The sequence below is a fragment of the Aplysia californica genome, unplaced genomic scaffold (assembly GCF_000002075.1).
Source record: "Aplysia californica isolate F4 #8 unplaced genomic scaffold, AplCal3.0 scaffold00795, whole genome shotgun sequence".
NCBI lineage: Eukaryota > Metazoa > Mollusca > Gastropoda > Aplysiida > Aplysiidae > Aplysia > Aplysia californica.
In genome coordinates this window covers 324,774-337,847 of record NW_004798065.1, presented here as the reverse complement: position 1 = coordinate 337,847, position 13,074 = coordinate 324,774, and the positions used below count along the sequence as shown (strand labels likewise).

The window sequence follows — 13,074 nt, the reverse complement described above, 5'->3', positions numbered from 1 at the left end:
TGTGCTTTTTAATTTCAACACCGTGTGATATCTTTTATATGAGTGTCTGATGTTTTGTTTTGCAATTGTGTCATCGTTTTGAAATCAGGCTCTCGTAAAAAATGAAAGTAAAATTTTTTAAAAACAAATCAACCAGTTCATTTATTTTCATTCTTATTTTTTTTTTTTTTATATGGGCAGTTGCAAAGAATTTTTGTTTTGTATCTGGGGTCTTTATCGCTTGACAGGGATAACATATGTCCTGATAAACAGGCTGAGAGGGATAACATATGTCCTGATAAACAGGCTGAAAGGGATAACATATGTCCTGTTAAACAGGCTGAGAGGGATAACATATGTCCTGATACACAGGCTGAGATACTCCACGAAAAAAGCAAAAAAAGTTTCCCATACAGGAATCGAACTCATGTTTTCTGTGCGCAATGGTGAATCGTTTTATTGTCCTTATCATCATTATTATGATTATGATTATTAATATTATTGCTACATGTATTATAATTATTGTTGTTATTATCATTGACATTATTATAGTTATATTACCATTATTATTATCATTATCATCAATATTTTTATCATTATCATCATTGTTATTATTGTTGTTTTCATTGTATTTACAGTACATTTAGCGCATGTCCCTGTTCTATGCGGCTTGCAAAAACAGTTGGACCTGTACTGTTCTAAGGGCCACCTGTATAAAACAATCACCTGTACAAACGGCCACGTCCAATTTCCTCCCCTGTATATTCTCTACAATAGAATGTCACTGTGTAAGACATTCACCTGTCTAAGACAACCACTTTTCTCATCTTCAAAGGGCGGTCGTCTTAGACAGATCTGATTGCATTTTGCTTGAAAAGTATTACAATGTCCGATTAAGTTATGAATTTACCGCTTTCAACATGTATTATGTATGTTCATTTAAACAAGAGAAACGATGATTATATTCATTTATAATGTTTTAATGAAGGAGATCTTTTTTGACAATTTGCTACCTCAGAAGGACGAAGCTGTAACTGCTCAAGAGTCAATACCTGTATACCTAGTTTTGAGAAACTTGACGTAGAAGATTTTGAGTTTCACAACATGTCAAGCTTTTTTCGAATGCAATTCTTTGAATATACGTATCTCAATAACGACTTCAAATAATTTAAAAATTTTGATAGAGCAGATAGAGCATTTGGTTTCTGACTTTATGGTCTTAGTCACTCAGTACAGCCAAAACTGTCAGATAGAATTGTGTAATCCTGAGGAAGCGGAGTAATGTAACGATGTCTTCCACCATAATGAAAGTGTTCTGATCTGTTTGGAAACTGTGCTATGGATGATCTCAAATAATAAAGTCATAATTCAACTTGAACGAGGTATTTTTGTTCATTTTTTAAAAAACAGTGTATATATAAACACATATGCTCACACACATGCACACACGAACAAATGCACACACACATACACATATATCAAAGAGTTTTATACAAAGAAAAGAAGGAGGAGAGATTTCTAGGAAGATGAAAGTTGGGTAGGAAAGAAGGAGCAAACCACACTAGAGCACTTGCCAACCACTATAGTAAGATAAGATGGGGGTGTGGTGTGATGTGGAGTGGTGTGGTGTGTTGTGGTGTGTGGTGTGGTGTGGTGTGGTGTGGTGAGGTGCGGTGCGGTGAGGTGAGGTGAGGTGAGGTGAGGTGAGGTAAGGTGAGAAGAGATGATAATGAGATATGAAAAGATGAAGTGAATAAGATAAACTTTATTCATCCTCTGTTGGAAGACATTGACAGCATGTCTACATCAGCCTTCTACCATACAAAACATGACATAACATACAAAACATGACATACACATACAAAACATGACATACACATACAAAACATGCATAACATACACATACAGTCCAGGCTGCTTCAACTGAAATCTGTGGGACCGACAGAATTTTCTTTGGTTTAGCCAGGGTTTTCCGTTCAGAGAAGTGGCTCAAATAGAAAAAAATATTAAAAAATCAGGGATTGTCTTTTCTTTTGGTTCACCGCTGTTTTCTGATAAACCAGGTGTCCAGGTTAGGCTGACTCCCCAGAGTTAATGGCAAAGGCAAAGAGTCAACGCGTCACATACTTCTCCTTCTTTCATTCTTTCACTCATACATTTATCCTCTCCCCATTATATATATATATATATATAAACAGCTGTTTAATAAGAACATTTGTTATCATCATCTGTTAATATTCCCATCTGCCATTGTGCCTAGTAGAACCATGAGCATGTGAGCATTTCTTTATTTCACACTCACTTTTAAGAGAAATTAACTGAGACAAAAAACCCCAAAAAAACAACGAAAAAACCCCAACCATGTATGCCGTTAATCAATGAATGACAATAGTACAAAACAGAAATATACCAAACAATTGCAATTGCAATGGCTAGTGATAGTTTCAAGGTTCAAATACACCCGAGTCTAATCCTGAAAAATAGAAACATCTCTCAATGACAACCAATTAAAAAAACGACACGTTTAAATGCAAAAAAGGCCAAGTGTGGTCAGCTCTTCTATGACGTTGGGTATTTTGTTGGTTTTTTGAGGCGTTTTTTTTGTACAGTAGTTACCACAAACTGAAATTTCAAAGTCCTCTGATTTCACATTTAACCGCACTACATTAAACACAACTGCTCAAGAGTCAATACCTGTATACCTAGTTTTGAGAAACTTGACGTAGAAGATTTTGAGTTTCACAACATGTCAAGCTTTTTTCGAATGCAATTCTTTGAATATACATATCTCAATAACGACTTCAAATAATGAAAAAATTTTGATAGAGCAGATAGAGCATTTGGTTTCTGACTTTATGGTCTTAGTCACTCAGTACAGCCAAAACTGTCAGATAGAATTGTGTAATCCTGAGGAAGCGGAGTAATGTAACGATGTCTTCCACCATAATGAAAGTGTTCTGATCTGTTTGGAAACTGTGCTATGGACGATCTCAAATAATAAAGTCATAATTCAACTTGAACGAGGTATTTTTGTTCATTTTTTAAAAAACAGTGTATATATAAACACATATGCTCACACACATGCACACACGAACAAATGCACACACACATACACATATATCAAAGAGTTTTATACAAAGAAAAGAAGGAGGAGAGATTTCTAGGAAGATGAAAGTTGGGTAGGAAAGAAGGAGCAAACCACACTAGAGCACTTGCCAACCACTATAGTAAGATAAGATGGGGGTGTGGTGTGATGTGGAGTGGTGTGGTGTGTTGTGGTGTGCGGTGCGGTGCGGTGAGGTGTGGTGAGGTGCGGTGCGGTGAGGTGAGGTGAGGTGAGGTGAGGTGAGGTAAGGTGAGAAGAGATGATAATGAGATATGAAAAGATGAAGTGAATAAGATAAACTTTATTCATCCTCTGTTGGAAGACATTGACAGCATGTCTGCATCAGCCTTCTACCATACAAAACATGACATAACATACAAAACATGACATAACATACAAAACATGACATAACATACAAAACATGCATAACATACACATACAGTCCAGGCTGCTTCAACCGAAATCTGAGGGACTGACAGAATTTTCTTTGGTTTAGCCAGGGTTTTCGGTTCAGAGAAGTGGCTCAAATAGAAAAAAAATTTAAAAATCAGGGATTGTCTTTTCTTTTGGTTCACCACCGTTTTCTGATAAACCAGGTGTCCAGGTTAGGCTGACTCCCCAGAGTTAATGGCAACGGCAAAGAGTCAACGCGTCACATACTTCTCCTTCTTTCATTCTTTCACTCATACATTTATCCTCTCACCATTATATATATATAAACAGCTGTTTGATAAGAACATTTGTCATCATCATCTGTTAATATTCCCATCTGCCATTGTGCCTAGTAGAACCATGAGCATGTGAGCATTTCTTTATTTCACACTCACTTTTAAGAGAAATTAACTGAAACAAAAAAACAACGAAAAAACCCCAACCATGTATGCCGTTAATCAATGAATGACAATAGTACAAAACAGAAATATACCAAACAATTGCAATTGCAATGGCTAGTGATAGTTTCAAGGTTCAAATACACCCGAGTCTAATCCTGAAAAATAGAAACATCTCAATGACAACCAATTAAAAAAACCACACGTTTAAATGCAAAAAAGGCCAAGTGTGGTCAGCTCTTCTATGACGTTGGGTATTTTGTTGGTTTTTTGAGGCGTTTTTTTTTGTACAGTAGTTACCACAAACTGAAATTTCAAAGTCCTCTGATTTCACATTTAACCGCACTACATTATAGAATTTATCATTCTGAGCATTTTGATACCAAATTTATACCTATAGCTTCATTTTTAACAAAGTTATGAACATCTGAAGTTGCAGAAAAATGTTACAGTTTTTTAATTGCGAAATGTCTACACTTTGAGATGTCACAACGTTCTTAAATTTGAACGGACATTCACAAAAACTTGTAGACACACACCTATGCACATAGAGAACAAGCTCAATTTTTTTCAAGGCTATCAAATAACCAGAAGATGGAAAGTTATTGACGTAAACTTCTCACCTTGCCTGAAAACATGAACAAACTGACAAGATCTTTCACGGTCTATGGCCAGGTACCAGTTTCAACGCTCTCACATTTGTGTCACGACGGGCTGGAATCAGGCGCTCGTCAATTTTCTGGTAAATGGAGGTAGGCCCCTATTGCTTTCATCTAAAAGCTCGTTATTTTGTCTTGCTTTCATTGAAAAAAAAAATCCATCTATCTAGAATAGAAGTCAAGATATTTCTAATTGAATGAGATGAGGGTCGCCTGGTTTTAGAAGTAAAATTAGCAAGAAAATGGCCGCCAAAGTTTGTCGACTTCTTGAGAGTCCTTGGAAACTGCAAATTAAATTTTTTTGTGCATTTAATAAACGTTTTCAGTAAAATCCACACAGAAATGTGTTTTTACAAAGAAATAAAAGGTGCTGATAAAAAAAAAAATTTTTTTTAAATTGCTAGACGCTCAGAAAAATGCCGGCCTCTTTGATTTCACAACTTTGACAAGCGCCTGATTTCACCACGGGGCCTCACATATCACAGACATGCTCTCAAACGTATTTTGAAAAGTTCAGGCCTTGACGAAAAACACGTCCTCCAATATCTGGCTCTCCTCCAAACCATCACCACAGTCGCTGTCGCCACCGTCATCCAAACCGTCCCCTAAATCATCAACGACATCATCATCATACCGTGGACTCAGCAAAGCATCTCCGAAAGTCCTGATAACAACATTGACAAGATCATCATCAAAATCATCATCATCATTATCGTCATTATAGCTTTCATCATTAGCAATAATTTCATCATCATCATCATTATAATCGAGACTGTTATCCTTATCGCTCCTCCTCCATCTTCCTCTGCGACCCTCCTCCTCCTCCTCCTCCCCGACCTCCCCGTCGGCTATTTTATCCACCGACGTCAGAGAGTCGACGATGTCGTCGATGTTATCATCTTCATCGTTGTAATCCACGCCCTCGTAAACGGCCGTGCTGAAACTCCCGTCTATCGACAACACGGACCCCGAACCTCCATCGTGTTTCCCGCGATGAGACGACGACAACGCTGCTACAACGACCTCCGGCACAGCCGCACTGAGCCGCGAGGGGTTCGGCGGCCTCCTTTTCAGCTCAAAGAGTTCAAGGTTCAAATCCTGATCCTCCTCCTCCCCCTCGTCACCGCCGACAGTCATTCTGTTATTTGTGCGATTGGAAAAACCTTCTGGAAGGTTCTGCGTCCGTCGGGGAGCGGGTTTGTCTGTACCAAAGTTCGTCCTCGTCGCATCCACCTTTGCCGACCCCCACGACCTCTTTCCTGGCCGAAGGGGGTCACTGCGACCTTCACCCCAGTGCTGCTGCTGTGCCAAGCGTGAAGACGGAGACAAATCAGGATAGAAATCTGGATAGAAATCGCCGTGTCGTTGAGCTGTTGTGGTCCCCGTGGGTGCATGTTGCGATGTCCCGCCAGTCGACGATCTACCCCTGGCACTCCTCGTCCACGACTCTCGGGACGACCTCGTATCGCTGACCCCACCGTGACCCCGCGACCTCGCCTCCTGCCGCAGCCAATGGCCGCTGTCCTTGTTGTTGACCTTTGACCTTCCTGCGGCGGCCGAGGGCGGAGCACCGTCTCTAGGGGACATGGAGTTGATGATCTCCAGCACACTCAAGGTTTTGTCCCTGGGAAGCAAACGTAACATTATATTAGTTTTTTGTCCTGTTTATAATTTCCGCTTTCTTCATTAAAAATTTTTTTAATATATTTTTTTTAGCAATATTTAATATTTGACGACCCCCTGGACACAAATAAATAGTCTAGCACGCACATAGCCAAACACACAAACTTAGCGAACAGATTTTCAGGTCCAGAAATTCTTTCTGACACTGCTTAGTGTAAGACTCTTTGTTCTAGTAGAGGTTTTACGGCGCTCGCAACTGCACAAGGTCACATGAGCGGCATTGTGTAAGACTCTGCTATAAGTAGCTTTTCAAAGTGGACGAAGCGTTCGTATGGCAGAGTTTTACACTCAGCACTCAATATTCTTTACGAGAATTTAAAACATGGACATAGCAAAATTTGTATGAAACTAAAAGACATATGACTGTATGAGCCCTGACCTCCTGTGGCCACCGTGACCCTCTGCCTGACCTCCTGAGGCCACTGTGCCCCTCTGCCTGACCTCCTGAGGCCACCGTGACCCTCTGCCTGACCTCCTGAGGCCACCGTGACCCTTTGCCTGACCTCCTGAGGCCACCGTGACCCTCTGCCTGACCTCCTGAGGCCACCGTGACCCTCTGCCTGACCTCCTGAGGCCACCGTGACCCTCTGCCTGACCTCCTGAGGCCACCGTGACCCTCTGCCTGACCTCCTGAGGCCACCGTGACCCTCTGCCTGACCTCCTGAGGTCACCGTGACCCTCTGCCTGACCTCCTGAGGCCACCGTGACCCTCTGCCTGACCTCCTGAGGCCACCGTGACCCTCTGCCTGACCTCCTGAGGCCACCGTGCCCCTCTGCCTGACCTCCTGAGGCCACTGTGTCCCTCTGCCTGACCTCCTGAGGCCACTGTGACCCTCTGCCTGACCTCCTGAGGCCACTGTGTCCCTCTGCCTGACCTCCTGAGGCCACTGTGTCCCTCTGTCTGACCTCCTGAAGCCACCGTGCCCCTCTGCCTGACCTCCTGAGGCCACTGTGCCCCTCTGCCTGAGCTCCTTAGGCTACCGTGCCCCTCTGCCTGACCTCCTGAGGCTACCGTGCCCCTCTGCCTGACCTCCTAAGGCTACTGTGCCCCTCTGCCTGAGCTCCTGAGCGATATATTACTGAAATTCTTAATTAAGATCATCAGAATCACTTTCCATATATCCCACTCAGGGCAGTTCTTGTCAAAACCAGCATCTAATTCAGAAAAAGTGGCGTCTGTGACCTAGTGGTTAGGCTCTCGGACTCGCAAATCGTAAGGTCGTGGGTTCGAATCCCGTAAGGGGCCCGACGTTGTGTCCTTGGGAAAGGCACTTTGCACAAATTTTCCTCACTTCACCCAGGCGGAAATGGGTACCCGGCTATAGACGGTGAAAGATCTTGTCAGTTTGATGGTGTTTGATGGCGTGAAATCTGTAGTTTGCACTGTATGCTTCTGCGGAAGCCGAGAATGTTCCTGAATGTTCTCAGATGGTCTGCTGAGGTAATAATAGTTGTAAAGCGCATAGAGCATGCTCTTGAGCATGGATATGCACTATATAAATGCAATTATTATTTATTATTATAGAAAGATCTTCAAAATAATCAGTAACGTTCGGTGCAGTAAATAATGGTTTCCGCGTGTGTTTTGTCCGAGGCCGGCAGAGTTGGGGCTCGGGTCTCACTCACCGGTGTACCGGTAGCTAGACATACGGACAGTTTTACTCTGCACCAGTGTACTGGTGGCTAGACATACAGACAGTTTTACTCTCTACCGGTGTACTGGTGGCTAGACATACAGACAGTTTTACTCTCTACCGGTGTACTGGTGGCTAGACATACAGACAGTTTTACTCTGCACCAATGCACCAGTGGCTACGGCTCAAAGGGTTACACATCCCATCGATTTCGCTGTATGTGTCACGACGCGGTTGAATCAGGCGCTCGTCAATTTTGGGGCATATGGAGTTATAAGTATTCTCTTAAAGCTCCTCCATTTGTCTTGCATTTGGCGAAAAAAAAATACACATCTATCTTAAACAGAAGTCAAAATATTAGCGTTTGAAAGAGGTGGGGGTTCGCCTGGTGCCAGAGGTAAGATTAGCGAGAAAATGGCCGCCAAAGTTTGGTGACTTCCAAAGCTTAAGTGTCCTTGGAAATTGCAAATTTACATTTTTTGTGTGCTTTTGACGAACGTTTTTCAGAAAAATCCACACAGAAATGTGTTCTTAAACAGACACAGAAGGTATTGAGTGAAAAAAAGAAAATTCGAAAAAAAATATCCCGTCGGCCAGAAAAATGCTGATGTCCTTGACACGGCGCACCGGCAGTGGAATTTTAGTTGCCGCGGGGGGTTCCCCGCCGGGCGCCTTATCACGTCGGGGTCGCGGGGGTCAGCTCCCTGTCGCCGCTCTGTCTGGGCCGACTTAATTTTTGGTACTTTTCAACGTACAATTTAAGGTGCATCCTTGTATTTATGGTAATTCTCATTTAGTGCACCCAAAGCACGCATTTCTGCTCTTGAGACTCAAAAAAGAACGGACGTTGTAACTTGTCCGGTTATTTCGTTAGACGCGCTGGAGTCGGCAATGCTAAATTGTAATTTTTTTGGGACTAGCGTGAATGAAAAAAAATCAATATAAAAAAACCGCATTGTCAAAATCTGTCGAACTTTTGGAATATGAACGACATAACATTAGTGCAGATACTCAGAAAAGATGGTATCTGCGCTTATAATAGAAGGCTGTAATTTTGCAATTTTATCCATCGGGCACACAATTCGCTACGAAGTAATTCCTCCAAATTCAACTTTATGTGTCTAATATAATCATGAATATTCGCATATTTTCTCAAAAGTTTATAAAAGTTATCATGAAGTTTCTCAATGAAAAGTACAAATCGATTTTAGTGCTAGAATATATCTTCAACGTAGATCTAATACACGAACAGTATCTGTTACACTCCAGAAATTGCTTACTTTTCTTAAAACGCTAAGTCTAGGTTTTTTAAGTTGACTGAATAATAGGGATGACTTCTCGTAATTGGGTTATAAGAATAATTTCTAGCTTTCCAGGGACACTGAATCAGCACCAGACTTTTCCAGCTTTTTTTACGTTTCTATGACCATTTGCAATAACTGACAATGTGACTGATTTCTTTACATGCATAATTGTGTCCGCGCATATTTCCTACACAAAAACTAAGAATGAATGTTTTAGCTGTCATTATTTTTATTCCATACTAGAAGTTTATCTCTACCCATGTATTTACACGGTTTTGTGGTTTTTTAAATCGCTTATATTATATCTTTTTAGTTGTATGCAGGCTGCCACAGACACAGCATGATTCATGAACAAAAGCAGAGTAACTTTCTCTTGTTTAATAGTAAAATAAGAGCTAACGCTGATCGTCTTTAGTTAAAATATGCAGATGTGTATCTTTCTTCTCTTATAACTTGACTATTACTACTACCGCAGATTTAAGATTTCTCATGGTAAAAGACATGATATTCGTAGTCAGTTTAACACAGAATTTGGAGAGATCTGTCGTGCCTTTTTTAAAATAACAATCATTTATTCATAACGTTGCAACTAAAATAGGACAAATTGGGTACTCTACAAACACTTGTCTAGAACAAAAACTAAGGCACAGAAACTAACCATTCTAACGCAGAATAAATCTCAAGACATTGAGCTTTTAGTACATTCACGTAATGGTTTGCTGTGTGGGATGGGGAAGAAGTTATATCGTTTTAAACATAGTCAAAAATGCGAACTTCCCGACCGACACCGGCAAAGTCGCCTCAGGGCTCATTAACCCCGTGACCTCGAGCCGGGGAGCTCCGGCGGGCTGCTGAGTCACGCGAACTAAAAGTAACAGAATCGGGCGAAAAGTGATGCCATGTTGATTACATTATTGTGCCGAGAGCCTGATTCCACCACATCGTGACACATGTATGTGTGAGGCATCGTGGTGAAATCAGGCCCTCGGCAAAATAAATAAAATCGAAGAAATCAGCATTTTTTCCGACAGTTTGGACATTTTTTCCCGAATTTTTTTCTTTTCAGCTCAACACCTTGTATGTCCATTCAGAAACACTTTTATGTGTGGATTTTACGGAAACGTTGATTAAAGGCACGAAAAATGTAAATTTGCAGTTTCCAAGAACTCTTGAGCTACGGAAATCACCAAACTGTGCCGGCCATTTTCTCACTAGTTTTACTTCTGAAACCACGCGACCCCCACCTCTTTCAATCACAAATATCTTAACTTCTATTAAAAATAAATGGATATTTTTTACATTGAAAGCAAGACAAATGATCAACCTTTAAGATGATACCAATAACTCCCAAAAGCCCCAAAATTGCCGAGCGCCTGACTCCACCAGGTCACGAGACCTGTATGTGTGTGTGCTAGGCTGTAGCATTACCCAGGTGACAACGGTGGCTGTTTCTTCCTAGACTTGCTGGACGTCTTTATCGGAGCCCCAGTTTGTCTCCTTGTCTGCGTCGCTGTGTTCGTCTCGCCGACAAATTCCTCCCTGTGGGACACACAGACAGACAGACACACGCTCGTTAGAGTTTTAATTTTACTTACAGTTTTACGGCACTTGCAACACAATAAGGTCATATAAGCGCCGAAGATTAGAGGTGTTACAAGAGAGTAACAAACACAAAAAAGAAGGAGGAGAGATCAGGACGATAGATTTTTGATAGGAAAGAAGGAGCAAACCACACCAGAGCACCCGCCAACCACCCACTAGCTTGAGTTTTATTTTACTTTTAGTTTAGTAGGGTTTTTTACGGCGCTCGCAACTGCATAAGGTAATATGAGCGCCAGAAGATTAGAGGTGTTACAAGAGAGTAACAAACATAAAAAAGATGAATGGGAGATCGATAAGGACGATAGATGTTTGATAGGAAAGAAGAAGCAAGCAAACCACACCAGAGCACCCGCCAACCACCCTCTAGTTTGAGTTTTACGGCACTTGCAACAGAAATAGGTCAGACAAGTGCTGCAGATTAGAGGTGTTACTGGAGAGCGACATACAAAGGAGAGAAGGAGGGGAAATGAGGACGACAGAAGTTTGATAGAAAAGAAGGAGCAGACCACACCAGAGCACCTGCCAACCACCCACTCTGTGAAAGTTTTACAGCACTTGCAACACAAAAAGGTCACGTAAGTACCAAATATTAGAAGTATTATTTGAGATTAACAAACAAAGAAAAGAAGAAGGAGAGATTAGGACGACAGATCTTTGATAGGAAAGAAGGAGCAAACCACACCAGAGCACCCACCAACAACCCACAAGTTTGAGTTTGTATGAGTAAAGAGAAGCACATCGACACAATAATGTTCATGCAGACAGAAACAACAGAGGGGAAAGTAAAGAAGTAGGACCTACCAGTGACACCCTCCAACCACCCACACACACAGACAGAAACAACAGAGGGGAAAGTAAAGAAGTAGGACCTACCAGTGACACCCTCCAACCACCCACACACACAGACAGAAACAACAGAGGGAAAGTAAAGAAGTAGGACCTACCAGTGACACCCTCCAACCACCCACACAGACAGAAACAACAGAGGGGAAAGTAAAGAAGTAGGACCTACCAGTGACACCCTCTGAAGGCTTACTGGAGGAAGAGAAGGAGGAAGAGGTGAAAGAGGAGGAGGAGGAAGAGGTGAAAGAGGAGGAGGAAGAGGTGAAAGAGGAGGAGGAGGAAGAGGTGAAAGAGGAGGAGGAAGAGGTGAAAGAGGAGGAGGAGGAAGAGGTGAAAGAGGAGGAGGAAGAGGTGAAAGAAGAGGAGGAAGAGATGAAAGAGGAGGAGGAAGCTGTGAAAGAGGAGGAGGAAGAAAGAAAAGAGTTGAAGGTACAGCAGGAAGAGAAGGAAAAGAAAAAAAAAGTGAGAAAAGGAGAAAGAAGAAAAAATAGGAGGAGTAGTGACAGGAGGAAAAGCATTAGGAGGGGAAAGAGGAACACAAAAAAGAGGAGAAATAGGAAGAGGAAGAGGAGGAGGAGAGGAGCAAGAGAAAGAGATGGAAGAAGAAAAGAAGAAGAAAAAGAAAAAAAGAGGAGAAGCTGTAGGAGGAGAAAGAGGAAGAGAAAGAGGAGGAGGAGGGGGAGGAAGAGGAGGAGGAGGGGGAGGAAGAGGAGGAGGAGGGGGAGGAAGAGGAGGAGGAGGAGGAGGGGGAAGAGAAAGAGGAGAAAGAGGAGGAGGAAGAAAAAAGGAGGAAGAAAAGAGGAGGGGGAAAAGGAGGAAGAGGAGGAGGAACGAAATCCTCCCAAACCCGGTACCTGGGCAAATGAGCGTAGGATATGCTGGTCCCCACGTCCACCTTCCACTCTCCCTCCGCGCGGCCATCCTCCACTTCTCTCCGTCTCATCCCATCCGTCGTCGTCACAACAAAGCCAGCATTCTGATTGGCTGGTACATCGGAGCGAGCATTCTGATTGGTCGGTACATCAAAGCGACCATTCTGATTGGTCGGCGGCGTATCAGAGCCAGCGTTCTGATTGGCTGGTTCAGTTCTCGGCGTACACTGACTCTCTGAAAAATGTGGTCGCAAACATTACAAAAAGAAAGCACTATATATAGAATAATAAATAGCATTTGTATAGCGCATATCCCCGCTCAACAGCAGGCTCTATGCGCTTTACACTATATGTGAGGCAGCGTGGTGGAATCAGGCTCTCGTCAATTTTTGAGCATGTAGAGTTATTGGTATCATCTTAAAGCTTGTTCACTTGTCTTTATTTGAGTGAAAATAATATCCATTTATCATGAAGACAAATCGAGATATTTGCGAAAGAAGGAGGTGGGGGGCCACTTGTTTTCAGAGGTAAAATTAGTGAGAAAATGGCTGCAAAGATTAGT

The 13,074-nt window shown here is 42.2% G+C and overlaps 1 protein-coding gene across 1 annotated transcript in view; it reads right to left on the bottom strand.

Annotated features, from left to right (window-relative positions):
• Positions 1-4,915: 4,915 nt before the first annotated feature.
• The window catches only part of LOC101851678, a gene marked incomplete in the record, with an annotated part of 22,058 nt that continues 13,899 nt past the window's right edge, over positions 4,916-13,074 (bottom strand). The window contains 3 exon segments of the mRNA XM_013088713.2: positions 4,916-6,198; positions 10,624-10,734; positions 12,495-12,747. Coding sequence (XP_012944167.2) covers positions 5,088-6,198; positions 10,624-10,734; positions 12,495-12,747 — 1,475 coding nt within the window.